Here is a 22,419-nt window from a genome sequence, read left to right on the forward strand (position 1 = left end):
AGATCCTTTCATGGAAATCCAGGAACTAATCCAGGTACTCTATAAAGAGCCAAATTTTGCCACCAGAATCTAATCCTTTTCTATTCACAAAGCTCTTCCTTATCACATTCCTTGGAAGTGTCTCCATTTTCAGTGAGGGTCTAAAAACTTAAGAATAATTTGTTTGCTCTACCATTTTAGGACATTTTGTCCTGGTCAAATTGGATAGGCCTAGCAGGAACTAGGCATTCATTAAAGTAAGTATTAAATGCTCATATGGTGTTCAAAGACAGTTTATCATCACATAACAAGAACAATTTGTCAGACCTGTAAAAAAGCAACAAGACTAAAAGAACAAACCCCATACAGCTTTCAGATATAGCTACATCAACACTTTGTACTATTCTGAAATGTCATTCTAATTCTTGCTTGACATTGACCATCTTTACTTATACAACACTTAATTGAAGCCTTTTCTGTTAGCAGCAACTGCAACTGTCTAATTAATCACCTACTAGGCACACACATGTCATTAATTGGTCTTTGCACAAGGAGGAATTCTTATGAAGCACTTCACAATTTTCCTGCCAAAAAAGAAACATTAAGAAATGTTTCTGAGGATACTTGCTGTCAAGTGTATAGAGGTTGTGAGGAAAAAGGGAACCACAGCAAACAAGGGAAAGGAGGCCAGTTTTCTAGTCCTTTCTAAGTCACATTTTCAAATATGAGCTTTTAAATTTTATTTGGATGCATAAGAAATACATAACTATGCCAAGATATATTATCAAGTCAAAAATTTGAGGTGAGAGTATTATCTTTGTTTGCCTCCACTAATCGGTGATAACAACTTATAAAACTGGAGGGTAAAGTTAATTTGTGGGACTAATGTGCTTCAGTGACTGTGTTAGGTATCATTGGACTAGAAGATGAGTGAGATGTAGTTCTGCCCAAAGCTTAAACTAAACTACTTGCCCTTTGAGAAGAGGCAGTTCTTAGATCAAATGCTACCAAAAATCTGCCCATTTTTCAGAAGTAGTGTAGTAGAAGTAATCAACCAATTGTGTGCCAGGTACTACACACACAGTAACTTATTTAGTGTGACGTAAACACTTAAAATCCCCATTTAGAAATCAGCAGACCAAGGTCGTGTACAAGCAGCTGGAATATGAACCCAGATAGTGCGGCTCGTTTCTGCTCTTGACCACACTAATTCACCTTTCTGCTGTTACAGCTCAGCATTCAAAGCAGGATCATTCTTCTGTAGGTGCTGGGAACAGGTACCCAGCTGTACTTACCTTTCCATTTTTAAACACTTTGCCCCCTTAATGTCTGGGAACAAACACATTTATTTTACCTTTTTTGGTGAAAAATTCCTTGGAATATTTTCCTGCCACAATGAGCTTGCGAGGCACCTTCCCCAGAAGTTCTATGATCAATGCAATGTGATCTGTATGTTTCAAACGTTTCAGGAGAGGGGGAAAAAAAACACATACATAACAGGGGTAACAAATGCAGTTCTAGACAATGGCAGAAAGAGTAGCATGCACACCTCTTTGTAAAGCATTTCAGCCTTGCTTTCTGTCCTAAATAGGAAGAGGACTCTATCCATCTAATGGAGAATCCAGGAAACTATAAAAAATCAGGTGTCCACTCCAGTGGGACTTGAGTGGTAACTAAAAACAATCTTGGTGTGAATGCTCTGCTTCCTGAAGTTGTATCCCTGGGGCCTAGATGAAAACTCATGTTAATAATACTACCTCTGCGATTGAAGAAGTCCTGTGAATATTTCCCACTGAGGGCAAAGCGTCTTGGAATTCTGCCTATCAGCTCTATAATGTGCACAATGTGGTCTAAAATAGAAGGGTAAGAAGAACAGGATCAAGGACAAGCTGTAAAAGAGTTTTTTAAAAAACTGAATAGATTTCTCAGGACTGTTTAAAAGTAACTACAAATATAACCAAGGATACTCCATGGCAGACTGGGAAGGTCAAGAATTATTTCAGGTGGTTAATCACCTGATAGCAGCTGGCAAGTCCCACTCTATAGAGTCTGAAGGTTTATTTACATCTTTAGTTCTATTTTGTCTATACATCTACATTTAAGTGGGTTAAAGTAAAAAACTACCAATATGCTTTAGACATTCTAGAACCTTTATTTATGATACTGCTCGAGATTTCAAGTAGTAATAATATCACCTTAATTTTTTTTTTAATTTTTTTAAAATTATTTATGATAGTCACACAGAGAGAGGCAGAGACACAGGCAGAGGGAGAAGCAGGCTCCATGCACCAGGAGCCCAATGTGGGATTCGATCCCGGGTCTCCAGGATCGCGCCCTGGGCCAAAGGCAGGCGCTAAACCGCTGCGCCACCCAGGGATCCCCAATATCACCTTATTTAATGAAGTTCGTGACAAAGCACTCACATGATTATCTCAATTTTTATTATAACTCTGTAAAACAGGTCAAAATTAATAAATACCCCCATTTTAATGATGAGAAAAGAGAACCTCCGAATAAATGGCCTACTTGAAGGTACAGGGCTAACAGGAACTAGAACTCAAAATGAACTCACATCTTATCATGTTTAGTTCGGAGCTGCGTGTTTGTTTTAAAATAAATCACATCTTAAAGTAGAAATTAGCACAAACATCTACTTGACTTCTGTAGAACACTAAAAGGTGTCCATATCATAGTAGTGCCTTGTTATGTCACAGCATGAATATGGACTGTGAGCATGCTAGGGAGTGTGCATGTCACCAGGCAGTGAGCCTAGGAACAGGCGGCATCCACATGTACAGGTAACTCTACTACTTTTTTACTCTGCAGATGAAAGCAACTGAGAATATGAAGAAATTTTAAAAAGTGATGGGTGTTAGTCATTTTTGTAAATGACTTTAATCCTGTAGTTATATACATTCCTTAAGGTAAAAAGGAATGAGTATAAAACTTCGACTAATATTATCTGACAGGGAAATAATAATATGCCAGAGACATTAATCTATCTGAGAATTTGTAAAAGTTTCAGGTCATATTTATTTCTCATATAAAGGACTCAGTGCTGTCATTTTAAAAGGGCTTTACATCAATTCACTACAAACTTTTGTCAGTTTTGACTGAACTTAGTTTGCTGACAAGAACATTGGCTGCCAAGAAATTTCTGCCTATTTTAGGCAAAACCCGCAAATAAAGGTCTTTGTATAACTAATTATAAGTGAGACTACAGTTTATCTTACTGTAAACTTCCAAGTGAAGTACTGGTTCTTTTAATTTTTTTCCTAGACCAAGGAATTATTTTTCCCTTGAATGTGTTATTTTACATTTAATTCCAGCAGTCTATCTCTGGCATATCAGTTAATCATAGGGCTGATATACCTGATAGGCAAAATTGTCAAATATTATTCCAAGAGTCAGGGCTGTAGAACACCAAGACATCAGAAAATATGCTTCCCAGGTAGGGCCCAGTCCTATCCTGATTTGTAATAAACTATGCATACACTAGCTAGGGGTTAAGAGTTTGCTTTGTTTCTGCTCTTGTGTGCCAAATTGCAATAGTCTGAAGTTTCATCTAAGGACTATTAGTACTGACTGGTATGGGAGGAAATAAATTTGGATCTAAATACCTAGAATAGATGGTTCTCCCTTGCTGCTTACTTTGGACTTTTTATATACATTTCAATTTTCAGGTTTGGTAGTTTAAGATCCTACAGAATATAATTCCAGCTGCTATCTGTGTATTCTGTAACACATACTATTTACAGGGAGTCTAGGAAAGTAATGAGGGGAAAAAACCTCAATTACTCTCTTAAACAGATAAAGTAGGGCATTTCTAAAAGTTTATAGCCCCAAACTTAAAACTGGCACACACACACACACACACACACACACACAAAAAAAGACGCAGATTAGGGAAAATTGTGTACATAGATAGTAATTACAGTATATTCTTACAAGGACTCATATATAGAAAACACTGTACCCACTAAAAGAAGTATTTGGTTAACGAAATTAGTGTAACTTTTCCCAAACTACATGTGTTAAGAGTAACATTGTGTATTAATATCCCAAGGGACCATGGTTTAAGAAATGGAGAACATTCTTGGTTTCAGAGAATAAACCTGATTTTCCTAAGAACTGAGGAAAGTGCAGAAAATAAAGGACGTGTTTTCCACACTGGGAGGGAGGGTACATTGCTAGTGTTCCCTCAAAGTTAATTCCCATTAATCCTAAAAATAAAATCTGCTGAAACTGTATAATAAAGAAGGCAAAAACATTTCTCTAATAGTTTTTCGACTCACGTTATTATCTAAGTTATTTGGACACCACCATGATTTAAAAAAAAAAAAATCACATATTCAGTTGTGTGCTTTTGACAACCCGTCAGATGGAGCAACTGACAGCTTGGGCCTTTCCCATCAGCTATCACAAAATGTTAAATGAGTAACACTTTTATTTTATTTTATTAAAGATTTTTTACTTATTTGAGAGAAAGCAAGAGAGCACACACACAAGCATGGGGAGGGACAAAAGGAGAGGAAGATGCAGTTTCCCTGCAGAGGGACTTGAAACCAGGACCCAGGGATCATGACCTAAGCCCAAAACAACAGTCAGCTGCTTAACTGACGGAGCCACTCAGGTACCCTAATAACACTGTTTTAAAATAGAATTCTAAATGTTAGTATCATTTACACACACAAAAAAAGTATGGCTTTAATTTTAATTTTTACAAAGGGTAAAAAGATTGCTAAATTTTAGAGAATTTATATAAACAAACAGAATATAGTCTTTGCATTCACAAATACTACTTAAGTAGTGTGTCTGTATATAAAATGACTGACATCCAAATAAAGTTACAGGCATAACTCAGCAGTAAGTTGATGAGCATGCAATTCAAAGTGGGTAAAGAATGAATCACTGATTTATATATAAAGAAAAATAACCAGATGTTTTAGAAGAAATCATCTGGCAAACACAAGTTGTAGTGTAATGAATTGTGGCCGTTCCTCTCGTCCTCAGAGTTCTTAAATAGCCATTATAAAATATCTAGTTACCTAAAACTTAATATACATAAATCCTATATATTTCTATCTTTTCTGGAATTTATATATCCTTGGCACACTAAAAAGACCAAGTGCTTCAGTACTAACAAATCATGTTAGCCACATGTGAGAAGTGTAACTGCCATGCATAGACATCCTCAGTTAAGGAGACTTACCTTCATCTCGAGTGTACTCTTCCCCGGAATGAGGTTCAAACAAATAGTCGCCTGTGGCCAGTTCAAAGGCCTAAGAAAAGGAGGACAGCATATGAAAGCATTAAAACAAAACAAAACAAAACAAAGAGGCAGCCTCTGGGAAGCTTATTGCTTGCTATTTATTTAGCTCAATAGGAGGTAACATTTTCTTCTTTGAAAAAGCCGCAATGATCATTCAAAAAAAAGTCTGATATTATTTCTAAAGAGCTTTCCTTCCACACCTGTATTTTAGTAAAATACAGAAGGACAAGAGCAAAAACTGTTAACATCAACATATGGATGTTGATAACATCCCCTTATCAGTAATTCAGCTCTCTTCAATTTCTTTTTGCCCAGAGAGGGCCATATGTGGACATTAAGGTGATTCTAAGTTAATTAAATTATTCGTGAGAAGAGCACGTCTTATTTTCTTATAATTTCACATGGCTAGAAATTAAGATTCTGTACACAAAATCAAAACCAAAAAACTCAGACATCTCTCTTCTTATGACTCTTAATTATAAAAGTACATTTTTAAGTTTTCCTTTGGGAAGTACTCCCTAAACTGTTGAGCAGAAGCCCCAATTCCCAAATTTATAGAAAAATCAGAAAAATATTATGTGTAAATGCAGTGAAGAGTTATTCATGTTTTATGTGACTAGCAGGTTTGGCACTCACCCACCAGGAAGAGATAGGTACGTGTCTTCTACACGAAAACCTTTTGTAAACAGTGTTCAAGAAATAGGAAAAAGTGATTTCCTTTAGAATACATGCCGAGCAGTATGGAAAAACAGCACCTGAGTGATAGAGCTATATTAATCTTTCATTGATTAAAAGGACTATACTGGTATAAAAGTATAGTTTAAGTGCCAGTTGCAGGTCAATTTTGATTAAGTCAATGGTCTGGACAATTTCAGGAACTGTGGGGTGGATTCTGGAGTACATTCTCTAATTTGGTCCTAGGTATTAGGTCTCAGTGGCTTGCCAGAGTCAGCTTCTGCAGTTTCATGAGAGAACAGCTTTTCTCAAAAACTATTATTACCTGAACTGTACTACCGCCCAGGTATACCTGGTTTTATACTGAAGGTGATACTGGCTCTACCCTCCCCTCTAACTGTCCTGAGGCTTAGAGTCCCAAAGCAGAACAGAAACGAACCGTGATTCTAATTTATCAAAATTTGTTAATCTCTTCAGAAACTAGTATTTTTTCAAAGCCTTGTAGTGTGACTTCAGTAAAAATACTGTAATTAAAATTCAAAGAAATAAAGAAAATGCACAACTAAACCAAATAATTACAATGTCAGAACTGAAACTAGCAGAAGCTCTAGGTTACAAAACACTTTAGTCCCCTCCCTTTATAGATGAGAAAACTGGCTATAACTGAAAGGCAAAAAAAAGCCCAGCCTAGAATCCAGGTTTCCTGATTCCCACTTCTGTGCTTGTCTCACACTAACCAAAGAGCCTATTCTGTGACAGTCATGCTGACAAACAGAGGCAACATCAGTTATGAAATCCAGTGTGCTGGTGTATCTAGACAATGCAGTATTATTTAGTGCAAAAAAAGAAAAAGCTATCAAGACATGAAAAACCATAGAAGAACCTTAAATGAGTATCACGAAGTAAAAGAAGCCAATCTGAAACATCTACATACTTTATGATTCCAACTACATGACATTTTGAAAAAGGCAAAACTGTGAAGACAATAAAAAGATCAGTGGTGGGGCAGCCAGCGTGGCTCAGCGGTTTAGCGCCACCTTCAGCCAGGGCGTGATCCTAGAGACTTGGGATCGAGTCCCACGTTGGGCTCCCTGCATGGAGTCTGCTTCTCCCTGTGCCTGTGTCGCTGCCTCTCTTTCTCTCTCATGAATAAATAAAAAATCTTAAAAAAAAAAAAAAATCAGTGGTGGCCAGATCAATGGAGGAGATGGAGCAGGGATAAACAGGCAGAGCACGGAGGAATTTTAAGGCAGTTAAACTACTCTGTATGATACTACAGTGGTAGATACATGTCATCATACATTTGTCAAAATCTACAGAATGAAGGATTTAAAAACATCTATTCTTTGTCAACTCTAAAATGGCCTTCACAGAACACTCCCTTGTTATAACTGCCCTCTCACTGGGTAGTCTCAATCACTACGGAGGCAGGCAATTTCTTTTATCTCTCAGCAAAGACTCCTATCTTTCCATTAATTACCCTGGATGTAGGATGACCTACCTTTCCAGGCATTTCAGATATTCTGGGATTTATTTATCTTTACTTCCTGGTTATGGCTAAAGGGAAAGCAACATTCCTACGTCTGTTAGCAAAAGGAGAGAAACTTCGGGAATGGGAATAAAGGGGCTCAAGTTTCCATGACACGGTCTCATGTCAGGTAAGTGCTTTCCCTCTCTTGGTCAAGAAATTCCTGCATATGAGCTGCTCCAAACAGGGGGCAAGGTTAATTCCCTTTTTGTCTTATTGCCTTAGTATTAATATACTAAATAGTAAGCAGGACTTACTGTCCCCAAACAACCCATGACTAAGAACCACATCATAATAAATCAGATGTGATCTATAAACTGTTTTGTATTTAGTGGCAGCTCTATCACTTATTTTGTCTCACAAATCAAATTCCTCAAAATACAAAGCTTTAAAGTATGGCAAGAAAGAAGCTAGATTTTCTTTTAATATTCTTTGATCTTGTGCACACAGTATAAACTTGAATTTCACACAGTCTACCATCTGAACAGACTACTGGTGTGCCATAACACAAACATTTACAAGGTCATGCCATATAAACAATACGGTTTTAATTATATTACCTTTGGAAGACAAAGTTTTTTTAAGAATGTGGATATCAAGAAATCTACGACCTAAAATAGGTTGGGGCCTCTAGTCTGTAGCTTCTCAAGTTTTCCCCCAAAGCTGACTTTGAATAATGTTAATTGAAATGACAGTTTAATAGGTTTCTGGTTTAGTTTACTCATTCGATGGTCCATCAACATTCAGGAAGTACTATTATATAATAGATAATTTGTTTGGTCTTGGAAGCCTCTCAAAGCTTGGTATTTCCACTTGATGAGTGCCCTTTGTCATTCATGGTACCCCTTCCAGGTGACTCACGGTGACTCATGGTGGGCTCCTACGTAGTTTTTAAGAAGCTTCACCTTTGCTACCCTCTTAGGCCTCACTCTATGTGTGTTTTCATTTGACTGGTTCTAATTTGTAGCCTTTATGACAAAACTGTAATAGCAGTTGAACGCTTTCCCAAGTTCTGTGAGTCATTCCAATAAGATACTGAATCTGAAAGGATAATGGATCCTCCCAACCTGTAGCCAGTGGTCAGAAATGCAGGTGGCCTGTGGACTCCAGAGTTTGCAGGCAGTGTCTGAAGGGAGGGGGCTTGTAGGGAATTATGCCCTTAACCTGTGAAGTCTGCCATAACTCTGGGTAGTTAGCACCAGAATTGCACTATTAGAACCTACTGGAAATGTGCCAGGCCCTGAACCAGACACTAAGCTATATATAACAGACATGGTTCCTGTCAGCATGACACTTAAACCTAGTAAAAGAGAAACAAGTAAAGAAACACATAATTACAAACTGAAGAGTGCACTCCATAGAACACATTCCAACATAGGCTATTTGTGGGAAACCATTCAATATCAAGTACTTGAGTACTCGAGTAGTTGTTTGGCAGGGACAAAGCAGCAGTTTAAGAAATTTAGGATGACTGGGCTTTCACATCTTTTGAGGTACAAAGATGTTTGAGGAACTGTCAAACTATACAGAATGAAGTAGTTTCCAAGGGTTTCCCTAATCTGAGAACAGGTCAGAGCTGAAAGGACAAAGGTACTCGTAACCAGGGGCCTGGGTAGCTCAGTCAGTTAAGCTTCTGTCTTTGGCTTGGGTTGTGATTCCAGGGTCCTGGGAGAGTTCTGCACTGGGTTCCCTGCTCCACAGGGAGCCTGCTTCTCCCTCTCTGCCATTCCCCTTGTTTGTGCTCTTGCTCTCTCTCTCTGATAAATTAGAAAGAAAAAAAAAAAAAAAGGTACTGATAACCTCCTAATCAAAAGTGGTTTACCACTTTAGAGCAGTTGTTTTTAATCCCCTTTGCCAAAGCCCACAATAAGAAAGTCTGATGCTTTCAACCAACAGCAATTTGGCAGAACAAAACAGAATGCTGGATTTTTTTGACAGAGAGGGTAAGAGTGAGCATGCACATGTGCACGGATGGGGTTGGGGGGCTTGGGGTTAGGGGGAGAGGCAGAGAGACAATCTCAAGCAGGCTCCACGCCCAGAATAGAGCCCAATCTCATGAACCTGAGATCATGACCTGAGCTGAAATCAAGAGCTGGACGCTTAACCGACTAACTACTAACCACTTAAGCCACTCAGGTACCATGGAATGCCAGATGTTTTTAACTGGCTTTTGAATTCCCACCTCTCTAGACAGATTTAAAGTGCATCACATGAAGTACATCACAAAAAATTTTCCTGTTTGTAAATTTGCAGGTCTACTAAAATTAACAAACAGGGCAAGGTGTAGAAATACCACATAAGGGGAAAAAACATTACCATGCATGCTGTGCTCCAAATGTCAGCAGGGGTATTATAGCCAGATCCTATCAGAACTTCCAAGGAACGATATTGCCTTGTTTGAATATCTTCAGTGAAATGTTTGTGCTGAGTAAATAGAGAAGGAAACAGTATTTTAAAATTTATTTATTCTAAAAAGTAACAAATCATGAAGAAAAATGGAAATTAAAATAATTTCTCTTAAGTTTTCCTCAAACCAGTTTTCATTTAAGTATCATTTTGATACTATAGCTTCAAAGAGTACTTTAACACACTTTCTACTCCAAATTATTTTTATAAACACATGTGTCTAACCTTAATATAGATATACATTCTTAAAAAATGCTATTTAAGAAATGGAAAACTTATTACCCCAAACAAAAATTAAGTTGGTCATTTGTCTACAGTTAATAAGCACTTCAACAAATATATGACACCAATTTAGATTCAAATGAAACTTTCCTTCTTATGTGCTCATTATGAAGAAATAAAAGATTTGGTTTCAAGTTTCAAGAATCTTGTAACCACCTATAAAGAACTCTTGGCCTCATTCTCCCCCATCCCCATCACTCCAAAAAATTCAAACATGATTCTAGGGGAAACAGAGACCATGTTAAGTACCATGGGAATGCAATCAGCAAAACCACTGGAATTTCTTTAACACATAAACTGTATGGGAAGAAAAGGGAAAAAAGTATAGTAAAAGCAATTCAAGAGACATAGTACCTACTTTTGTATTTATAGATTTTACTTGGATCCCATTTCAAATAAACAAAATTGAAAGAATGTTTACAAGGTAAAAACTGATTGAATACTTGTTATTGGTGAATTGCCAACTTTTTAGGTAACAACTGTGTCATGGTTACCTGCAAGAATCGTCTTTTAGAGAGCCATATTTAGGAATGAAAATAAGATACCTGGGATATAGTTCAAAATAATTTGGAATGGGTGGGAGACTGGGGCAATAGATGCAAACAAACTGGCAATCAGTTGATAATTGCTGGGTGACACTAGTTTAATGGCACAGGATTTCATCACTGTTCTATTCTCTCTATTTTAGTACAGGCTTGAAGTTGGCCATAATAAAAAATATTGCAGAAAAAAGTTTAGAATGAGTCATACATACAGAACACAATACAGATAATATTAAAAAACATTTAACAAGAATGTGTGGAAGATGATTCTTTAATTTTCCTGGAACTCATAAACAAGATCAATTGCTTTTTTTGCCCCATTCATTCAAGTTTTATTTATTTAAAGTAATCTTTATACTCAACGTAGGGCTTGAACTCACAACCCTAAGATCAAGAGTTGCATGCTCCTCTGACTGAGCTAGCCAGAAACTCCAAGAAAGAACATTTGTGAAAAGGAGATTATTAGGAAGAGAAAGCTTCAGGGAGAAAACCAGTATTGACCAGAGCTTCTAAGGGACAAAGACTGACCAAAAAGAGCAACTTTTGTACTTCTGGTAGAGACAACATCACCAATTGAACAGAAAGACATCTGTTGAAGCCAAATACAGTTAACCGCTAGGTTAAACAGTTTGGATTTCATCTGGCATCACTGCATGTTAATGCGCAGGACAGAGTGCTACAAGAAGACTGACAAGGGATCCCTGGGTGGCGCAGCGGTTTGGCGCCTGCCTTTGGCCCAGGGCACGATCCTGGACACCCGGGATCGAATCCCACGTCGGGCTCCCGGTGCATGGAGCCTGCTTCTCCCTCTGCCTGTTGTGTCTCTGCCTCTCTCTCTCTCTGTAGGACTATCATAAATAAATAAAAAAAAAATGTAAAAAAAAAAAAAAAAAATTTAAACCCCAAGCTTTGGCCTTTAAAAAAAAAAAAAAAAAAAGACTGACAAGAAATCTGAGGACATCATTCCAGTGATTTTCTGGTTGGTGGCCAGATTTAGGTTTAGGAATGAAAATCTGAACACTGGTTGTGGAGATAGGAGAGGGAGGACTAAACATAAGGACAGTCAAAGAAAGAATAAGCAGAATTTAAAAATTTGATGGCTCTATGTGGGAGGTAAGGAGGAAGAGCCAAAAAGAACTCAGTGGCAGAGGCCTAATGGATTAGCTGTCTGTTGAAAAACCAGAAAAGACTTAGGGAAGTGGTTTTACAGAAAAACAATGGGTTCAGATATTGAGTTTCAAGTGGAAATGTACTGTAGGTGATTGTGTGTGTGTGTGATCATTCATATGTATGCATCATTCAAAATGTATTTCTCATATATATTTGGTCTTTATCCACTGTTCTTGGCTCACAACTCCCTAAATCCCTGGAATTTCTGGAGCACTAAGAGTAATGGGAACATATTTGATATAAATTGTCTCCTGTCCTCAGTTCCTGAAAACACTCCAGAACTGTAAAGGTAAAATGGGTGTCTTATTATTCTAAGAAGCCCTTTTCTACCACAACTGAATCTATGTTCATGAACCAACTTTTGGAACCCACCTAAGGATGGGGACTGGTTGCTAGAGGAACTAACTATGACTAGAGGGTGGGAATTTTCAGTCCATATCTCTGATTTCTGGGTGGGGGGAGAGGGGTAAGGGACTGAATAGTCACTGGTGGTGAGTTAATCAATCATGCCTATGTAATAAAGCCTCCATAAAAACACAAAAGGAGGGGGTCTGGGAAGCTTCCACATGGGGGAACCAAAATGCTTCCAGCACATGGCACTGGGGCAGGCCCCCAGCTCTGTAAGGACAGAGGTGCCTTTGAGACCTCACCCTATATATCCCTTCCTCTGGCTATTGATAACATCCTTTGCAATAAATCAGTAACGTAGTGAGTAAAGGGATTTTTCTGGGCTTTGTTAGCCATTCTAGCAAATCAATCAAGCCCAAGGAAAGGGCTGTGGGAATCTCTGCTTTACAGCCAGTTGAGTCAGAAGTACAGGGAACAACCTGGACCTGTGATTGGTATCTTGAGTTGGTCAAGAAGCAAAGGTAGGGATCCCTGGGTGGCGCAGCGGTTTGGCGCCTGCCTTTGGCCCAGGGCGCGATCCTGGAGACCCGGGATCGAATCCCACGTCGGGCTCCCTGTGCATGGAGCCTGCTTCTCCCTCTGCCTCTGCCTCTGTCTCTGCCTCTCTCTCTCTCTCTCTCTCTCTCTCTCTCTCTCTCTATCTCTATGACTATCATAAATAAATAAATAAATAAAAATATTAAAAAAAAAAAAAAAAAAAAAAAGAAGCAAAGGTAACATGGGCTTGCCACTGGCATCTAAAGTGGAGGGAGGTCTTGTGGGACTGACCCCTTACCCTGTGGAATCTCATTATCTCCAGGTAGATAATGTCAGAATTGAACTGAATTCTCAGACTAGTGCCCAAGAATTGTTTGGTGTGAGAGAGCCTTCACATACACATACACTTTAGCATTGGGTCCAGGCATCCTTTTCAGTGATATATTTAGAAAAATGGACACACTGTTCAAGGGAGTTATCTTTACTCCTCCTGTCTCACTACTGCCTTTAAAAAGACGCTGTAAAAAAAATAAATAAATAAAAATAAAAATAAAATAAAAAGACGCTGTAGAGATGCCTAGGTGGCTCAGTGATTGAGCATCTGCCTTCGGATGGGGTTGTGATCCACGATCCGGGGATCAAGTCCCACATCAGGCTTCCTGCATGAAGCCTGCTTCTCCCTCTGCCTCTGCCTCTCTTTCTCTGTGTCTCTCATGAATAGATAAATGGAATCTTTTTTTTTTTTTTAAGACACTGTAATGATAAATGAGGTCCAGAATCAGCAAAAGTAAAGAAGGTGGATCACATACACACATTTACTCACTCCTAAAACTCTACCTTAGTAAGAATTGTGTTAATTTTTATTTATCTTTTTTAAGGATTTATTTATTTATTTATTTATTTATTTATTTATTTATTTATTTATTTATGAATGAGACTCACACAGAGAGAGGGGTAGAGACACAGGCAGAGGGAGAAGCAGGACCCATGCAGGGAGCCCGACATGGGACTCAATCCCGGGTCTCCAGGATAAGGCCCTGGGCTGAAGGCAGCACTAAACTGCTGAGCCACCAGGGCTGCCCCACAGTGTTAATTTTTAAAGGATAAACTAACGAAGATAATGGCAAAGAAGTTAGAGTAATAAAATTTACAACATGAAAACCAGATCACTGGTAAATATCTTAATGGATCCAAGAAAACTGAATAAACCACTGGTGAAAGCTGAGAAGCAGCGTGATGTATACCACAGTACCCCTTGCCTCAAGGATCAGGGTTTGGCAGTATCAGGTATCACAAGAAAACAGGGGTGAGGGTGGGATTTAATCAGAAATGTGCTTTATAAAAACATCTTTTAAAGATGGGGCACCTGAGTGGCTTAGTCAGTTAAGTATCTAACTCTTGGTTTCAGCTTAGATCATGATCTCAGGGTCATGATATCAAGCCCTGTGTTGGGCTCCATGCTCAGCAGGGAGTCCGCTTGTCCCACTCCCTTTGCTCCTCCCCTCTACCCCACACCTCTCACTCTTTAGTACACTCTTTAAATACATAAAAATAAAATAACAACAAAAACATCTTTTAAAGAAACAGGGCTCCAGAACAGAGGGCATCATGCACTCTAACAGCCCCTTTCTTGGCCAGACAGATCATTTGGAGGTTTTCTCCCAAGTGGGTAAAACAGGATCTATGAAGGATGCTCCACACAATTGAGGGGAGAGTACCTCTGAGAGGTAATTAGAAAACCAAAGAACTTGGAGGAAATAAACGAATAAGTAAACCCCCCCGCCCCCCAAAAAAGAAAGAAAACCAAAGAACTCTTGAAAAATAAAATGCAATAGGAGAAATGAGAAAAAAATAAAGCTAGTTGAGAAATCTCCCAGAAAATAAAGCAAAAAGAAAATGACAGAAAATAGGAGAGAAAGGTAAGATAAGATCTGCATAAAAGGTCTAACATTTGGATAATATTTCAGAGCTAGAGAATAGAGACCAAGGAAAGAAAAGAAAGAAAACAAAAAACCAAACAGACAAACAAACAAAGCCAAAACCAAAGAACTAGAATTTCAATATTAAGTGTACACACACCAGGGGTGCCTGGCTGGCTCAGTTGGAAGAGCATGTGACTCTTGATCTTGAAGCCCTACACTGGGTGTACAAACTGCTTAAATAAACTTAAAAAAAGTAAGTGCACATCAAGTCCATAGTATAACGGATAAAAACAGACCCAAGTGAGGCATAGCACCATGAAATAACAATCTTATAAGACTTTCACAGGGGAAAAGGTTTTGGATCAAGAATCAGAATAGCATTGGTCTTTAGCAGCAACAAGTCAGGGAATTAGAAGATAATGGAGCAATGACAAACATTCTGAGAGAAAATTATATCTATCTATCTATCTATCTATCTATCTATCTATCTATCTATCTATCTATTCACCCATCCATCCATTCATTCATGAGAGACAGAGAGGGAGAGAGGCAGAGAGGGAGAGAGGCAGAGACACAGGCAGAGGGAGAAGCAGGCTCCGTGCAAGGAGCCCGACACAGGACTCCACCCTGGGTCTCCAGGATCATGCCCTGAGCTGAAGGTGATGCTAAACCGCTGAGCCACCCAGGCTGCCCGAGAAAATAATTTTCAACCGAAAACTGCATTGCAGCCAACTGAGTGTGAAAGTAGGACATTAGCAGACATGCAAGACGCCCCTCCCAGTCTCACATATTTTCTTAGGAAGCTACGACAAGTTGTACATACTCCAAAAAACAAAACAAAACAAAACCACAAACAAAGAACAAACAAACAAAAATGATGGAGAAAACCAAGAAAGAAAATCAGAGGGCAGCCCGGGTGTCTCAGTGGTTTAGTGCTGCCTTCAGCCCAGGGTGTGACTTGGGGTCCCGGAATTGAGTCCCACCTCAGGCTCCCTGCATGGAGCCAGCTTCTCCCTCTGTCCGTGTCTCTGCCTCTCTCTCTCTCTCTCTCTCTCTCTCTCTCTCTGTCTCTCATGAATAAATAAATAAAATCTTTAAAAAAAAAAGAAAATAAGAGAGACAGAAAGTAGAGGATATAAAGATAGAGTAAACATAATCTCCAGGAATGATGGGGAAAGGAAATCTGAATGGCAGTAATGCCATAGGCATATGAGGCAATCCAACAGTGAACTCAGGGTAGAAGACTCAGGTTCCACACAGAGCTCTTCAGGAAGAAGTTGAAAGAGTACCCAAGGTATCTGTATGCATTAGAGTATATGTATTTATACCACTTGGTGAAAGTATGCGGTTGAATTAAAGTAATAAATAGTACAAAGACAACTAAGCAAATGAAACACAGTGTTAGGCAGAAAAGGAAAAGGAATCAGTACAATTTATGCTCAAAACAGCACTGGGTCCCAATAATGCAAACATGGAATAAATAACCAGCCAAAATCATATATTAAATTGGGAACATGGGGGATGGGTTTAGTGATAGTATGTAAATCCTGTTTTCTAGGAAGAAATAATGCTTAATATTGAAAGAAAAAAATTGGGAGCAGTATAGCTTAGATGTTTATTAGTGATATGAAGGTAAATACTGTCGTGTGGGGAGTAACAAATTGGCAAAGGGAAAGGGCAGATTTTTTTTTTAAGATTTTATTTATTCATAGAGAGAGAGAGAGAGAGAGAAGAGGAGAGAGAGGGGCAGAGACACAAGCACCATGCAGGGAGCCTGATGTGGGGCTTGATCCCGGGTCTCCAGGATCATGCCCTGGACTGCAGGTGGCGATAAACTGCTGTGCCACCCGGGCTGCCCAAGGGGCAGATTTTTGAAACAACATCCAAACTATATACATGCAAAACTAGTAAGAATATTTTTTAAAAAATCAAGCAATTTGAATATCATATACAATCCCATTACTGAATGCTAGATGCTGCTCTGCTGCAGAGAGTAGTAAGATTCGAGATTTGACCAGGATCCAGCAGGTAAGATACCGTTGTCTAGTTCACACTGTGTCCTACTAGTAGGTCAGAGCATGTGCCAATGTTTGCTGAAGGAGTGAATTAATGAAAAGAAGGCAAAGTCTTTTATAGCACAGAGACACATTTAAAAAGAGAAGAGACATGCAGATTAAAAAAAGAGAGTAACTGTAAAAGTGACAGGAAAAATGTAGCAGAATAAAGGTGTGTCAAATGTGTTAGAAAATAATGGAAGAAGGATGCCTGGATGGCTGAGTAGTAGAGTGTCTGCCTTTGGCTCAGGTCCTGATCCCGGGATCTGGGATCGAGTCCTGCATCCGGCTCCTTGCAGGGAGTCTGCTTCTCTCTCTGCCTAGGTCTCTGCCTCTCCGTGTGTCTCTCATGAATAAATAAATAAAATATTTAAAACAATAATGGAAAAAAAAATAAAACAATAATGGAGGAAGGTGTCCTATACACAAAGGCACAGAAGCTTGAAGCATCTGATGCTTGTACAACGTGGTGTCTGGGACAGAGCCAATGTGTTTCTTACAATTCATTTACTTGCATATTTATTTATTTTTTTAAAGATTTTATTTATTTATTCATAGACACACAGAGAGAGGCAGAGACATAGGCAGAGGGAAAAGCAGGCTCCATGCAGGGAGCCTGTTGTGGGACTCGACCCGGGGTCTCCAGGATCACACCCCAGGCTGCAGGCGGCACCAAACCGCTGCGCCACCGGGGCTGCCCTACTTGCATATTTATTGAGAACCTCTTAGGTACCAGGTTCTGTTATAAGTACTATTATACAGCTGTGAACAAAAAAAATCTGTCATGATGGGATGTACATTTAGGGAGAGGGATGGTAAGCAGACAATTATATAGTATCAGACTGTGTGTGATAAGTGCTATGGGGAAAAAAAAATTGAGGGGAGAGAGGAAGAAAGAGAAAATACATGAATGTATATAATACAGGTGTACGGGTTTGGAGAGTAGTGCTTTGCTAAATATGTTAGGTGTTCAGGGAAGGAGCTCCCTGGTAAGACGACAGCTGAATAAGAACTTGAAGAAAATGAGTGAGTTGTATACATTATCTTGGGAAGAGAATTTCAGGCAGAAGGAAGACATCATTTGCTTGGTGGTGTGTGGGACATGGTAAAGACTGTGGCATTCATCTTGAGGGAAGTCACTGCAACTCACATTTAAAAGGATCACTGATAGCTGTGTTGTCAACTCCGTAGGGGGCACAGGCAGCTGAAGGGAGAGAGTGAGTAGGCTACTGCAGTAATCCAGGTGAACCCCGGCTGGCCTAGACCAGAGTGATTTATCGTAATAATTTTAATAACTTATCATAACTTATGGTAATTTGATTTATGATAAATTAATAGTGGAGTAATTCTAATTACTTGAAGAGTTTTTCCCCATTCCTACCAGTCAGTGCTAAGCTCTGACTTCATTTTTTTTTCTAAAAAGTTATCACAATATCCTAGAAGTGAGGTACAGAATGTCTCATGGAATAAAAAATCTGAAGTATAAAATAAGTGTAAAACCTATTAAAGTCGATTTTCAACAATGCATAGTTTTTGCTTCAGCAATCTTCAACATTCCTGTTAGAAAGTATAGGATTCCAAGTACTGTCATTTATGTGCAAATCATTCTACTGTCGATTTTTGAGATGTTCATTCAAAAATAATGTGCCCCCCTCTTAATTCTTCACTAATTCTTAACTAGATAAACAACAGTATTAATATGACACTATACATCAAAAACCCCTTTTTTAAAAAGCACCCAACTTTTGACTTTGGAATTCTATGTCTAGGGTATGTCCTAAGGACAACCACACAAGGATCATGAGCAAAGATACTCATCACAATGAGCCATCCAAAATGTGTAAAACGTACAATACCTTAGGGAATATTACATAATAATCATAATTTGATGTAAATTTCTGGGTGACAAAGAAAGGTGTCCAAAATATGTTAAGGGACTTAAAAGATTACAATGAGTTAAGTTAGATGCCAATTTTGAAAAAGGGAAGTACAAATATAAGCACTGTGCATATGAAAGTGAATGAGGATACAGATAAAACAAGACTGGCCAGGAGTTAACATTACTGTATCTGGGTGATAGGTACCTGGAGTGGGAGTGAGGAGTATACCACTCTCTCTACTTCTGGAAATATATTTGAACTTTCCAATAACAGAAGGCTAATAAGAAAACAGTGAAAAAAATGTTCACTAAAATGTTAACTGGCAACCTGGATATAGATCTGCAGATGTTTTTTCTTCCTTAGCACAATTAAAGTTCAAGTTCTCATTTATTCCTAGTCACTTCAAAACACAGCACTAAGATAAAATAAGTTTAACTTACCACCCAACAGGCATTTCCAAGATCAGCAATCTTCACTTGGAGCTTTTCTGCATTTTTTGGCTCAAGGGGATTAACAAGAAAATTTCCAGCAGTGGATTTTCCTATAGACAAAGGATACCATTAGTAAGACTGTTTAGTGAACACACAAATACCCCAAAATTAATAAAACTCTCTGAAGCAATATACCTAGGTCCTTGACTGGCAAAATTTATCTAATTTTTGTAAGATAAAAAGAGTATAGTGACACCTTCAGTTTACACAATTAAAACCTACCTCTAAAAAAAAAACACACACACACACAAAAAAACACACACACACACACAAAAAAACTACCTCTGCCTTTGGAGCAAAAAAGTGAAATGCTGTGCGCATACTACATGACTAATACAACTCAAAATTAGTTAGAAATGTACACAGTGGAAGGTAACTTGGGTACTTGCTGTAGAGCTTTATTTATAAAAACAATGAATGGTAGCTTCGGTCTAGAAATTCATGAATATACTATTCAGGGAAGGAGTATTGGGGCAGTATGTCTATCTAGGTACCTTTGTTGTCCAATGGTCCATTTTGTTCTTGCTCTTGCTCATCTTCACAGGGTATCTCTGCCCGGATGCTTTCCTGAAGTTGGCTGATGTCCTGTTCATTGAATGACTGCTCTGCATTTGGTGAAGCCTGGCACATCATGGTATCTGATACCTCAGAGGTTATAGGTGTACAAGAGTCTGTTTCTTGAGATGTGCTGCTGTCTCCATTTTGGGAGCCTAGGAAACTAGGTTCCTGCTTCAAATTTTGGACATCACAGTCATTAGCATTATGTAGATCCTCCTTAAGCCTCAATGTTTCTTTATTACTGTTTTCAGTATAATTAATGATTTCAGTTACTCCATTGCAATTAATTTCTGGTGCACCACCCTCTACACCACGTTCCATAAGTGTTTGATCCTGGTCAATGGTACTTGACTCTTCTAAGAACAAACAGACAAAAAGGATGTATGTGTTATGTGTATGAGTAAAAGAACAAAAAAATTTTCTCCACAAGATTAAAACGTTTTCTAGAACTTACACAGGGTGACATAAAAACATGACTGAACATCTACGACCTATTTATGGAAGGACAAAGATCTTATCCTTATTCAATTGCAAAATGAAGTCTATGTTGCATTTCCATAGAAAATTCAGAAATTACATTTAAATATTACCTGCCTGACATTTATGAAGGTTCTGTACTCTTACTGTATAAGGACACCCCCAGAGATGTGCTGTATGCATGAAACCAGTAATATTATAGAACAATGATAAATTAATGTTAAAGTAAATTTTTGTGTATGCTCTATTTATACCAAGTTTTTCTTGGGTCATTTTATTAGGTGGGTTCTCTTTCAAGGGTCTTTCAACAGGACTCTCTGATTCTTCTTGCTTGTTTGGTCTTTTTTGCCCAGGGCCCGACTCTTTCTCCATTTCCTCAATTTCCTGCATTCGCTTCTCTAGTAATTCTGCCTGGCGCTTCTGCTTCTTCTTCAATTTCTTCTTCTTATTCTTTGACATTTTGTCAGCCTGGGCGGAGATTACAAACAGATAAAGCCTTCAGGTGGCTAATCCATTACCCCCAGTTGGAGATAACTGTTAACTTTAATATTTCCTAATTACATTTCAATCTTTCCCTAACATAGCACTGAAGTTTCTCATTAACTTAAACAATGTGGATACCCTTATGAAACCAAATAAAAACAAACTTAACAATAAATTTTGGTCCTCTGAGCTGTGTGTGGGGCTGGTGTACTCTCAGATACACTCAAGTTTACAGAAGCCTCACCAGTACAAACTTGTTAAAAATGCAAGAGAATTTATTGGAGAAAATATAGAAGCGCAGGAATATGTTTTTCTTTGGTTTTCATACTCTATACAGTGATCCCTAAAACAAGAATCCCTGCCCACTGCCCAGAGATCAGAATTAAATATAGAAACACCTTATACTTACTGGTTTAGGCTGGGGCGCAGTACTGACTGAAAAGAAAAGAAAACCAAGTAAGAATCCTGGCATTCAGCAAGCAATGCAGGTTTATGTTACAGAGAAAACTACTGTTTTTAAGCAACTTCGATAGAAGTACCATTTAAAAAAAAAAGAATAATGCATATACAACTTGGCAAAATTAATTAAGTTTAAATAAATTCTTTCCCAGATAAAACCTGTAATTGCAAAGAGCCAAGTCCCCATATTTTGTTTCCACCATTAATGCTGCAAAAATCTCACTCCTATATATGCTTAAAATAGAAAATGACAGGCAATAACCCCATCGTTCCCACCCAGAACCCCGTCTCTTACTTCTTCCCCTTGGCAGTGGTCAGTTTTAAATGGAGCATGGCATCAAGAATTATATAGTAATTTATTACACATCATGTTATAGATGTTAGTTTAGCTTAGGCAGGAGGTAGAATCTTCCGCAAGAAATTTTTTTTAAATTGTAGGAAAATCCACACTAAGTAAAATTTCCCTCTGAACCATTCTTAAGCATACAGTTCAAATAGTGCTAATTATACTCACACTTTTGTGTAATATTTCTAGAATGTTTTCATTTTGGAAAAAATCAAACTCTATGCCTATCAAACACCTTCTCATTTCCCCTTCTTTAGGCTTCATTATTATTATTTTTAAAGATTTTATTTATTTATTCATGGGAGACAGAGGCAGAGACATAGGCAGAGGCAGGAGCCTGATGTGGGACTTGATCCCACTCCGAGCCAAAGGCAGACGCTCAACCGCTGAGCCACCTAGACATCCCTAGGCTTCATTTGCCTTGAGGATCAAGAAAGTTCCTCAAAAAACCCCTCAAATATAATAAAACTATTAAAATTAAAAAATATATATTCCAAATGGCAAAAAAACCATCATAATCAGCCATCATTTATTTGGCACAACACTGTGTGGCAACCTATTAACTGCTTTAACATGGAACTAAATCTCAAGAACTCCTGCATGAAAGAAAAGAAAGTCAAAGCAAGTCAAGAACTTGCTCAAGAACACCCAGCCAGTGATGAAGCCAGGATTCAAACCAGGTCTGTCCACTCCAGTGCTTAAATTCAAGTTCTTAATAGCAAAGTTATTTTGCTCCCGCACAGATCACACTGATCTATAAGCAAGCATACAGGTTATGCTCATGGTAAGAGGTAAACACACCAAAAATGGACACTAAATCACAAGAGAAAATATTTTAAAACAAGAACATGAGGGCAGCCCGGGTGGCTCAGCAGTTTAGTGCCTGCCTTCAGCCTAGGGCCTGATCCTGGAGACCCAGGATCGAGTCCCACGTCCGGCTCCCTGCATGGAACCAGCTTCTCCCTCTGCCTGTGTCTCTGATTATCTTGCTCCCCTGTGTGTCTCTCATA

General features: G+C 38.5%; 1 protein-coding gene and 1 long non-coding RNA gene across 2 annotated transcripts in view; one reads left to right on the plus strand and one right to left on the minus strand.

Moving 5' to 3' along the window:
• SRPK1 (SRSF protein kinase 1) overlaps positions 1 to 22,419 on the minus strand; it is a 94,043-nt gene that overhangs the window by 2,572 nt on the left and 69,052 nt on the right. Inside the window, 7 exon segments of the mRNA XM_025418559.3 lie at positions 1,334 to 1,426; positions 5,192 to 5,261; positions 9,771 to 9,878; positions 19,036 to 19,136; positions 19,581 to 20,000; positions 20,376 to 20,589; positions 21,014 to 21,039. Coding sequence (XP_025274344.3) covers positions 1,334 to 1,426; positions 5,192 to 5,261; positions 9,771 to 9,878; positions 19,036 to 19,136; positions 19,581 to 20,000; positions 20,376 to 20,589; positions 21,014 to 21,039 — 1,032 coding nt within the window.
• LOC112641476 (uncharacterized) lies at positions 1,426 to 19,860 on the plus strand. Its single transcript, XR_003124658.2, has 2 exons — positions 1,426 to 2,777; positions 19,631 to 19,860. It is a non-coding gene; the product is annotated as an uncharacterized LOC112641476 (long non-coding RNA).

The sequence above is a fragment of the Canis lupus genome, chromosome 12 (assembly GCF_003254725.2).
Source record: "Canis lupus dingo isolate Sandy chromosome 12, ASM325472v2, whole genome shotgun sequence".
Lineage (NCBI taxonomy): Eukaryota > Metazoa > Chordata > Mammalia > Carnivora > Canidae > Canis > Canis lupus.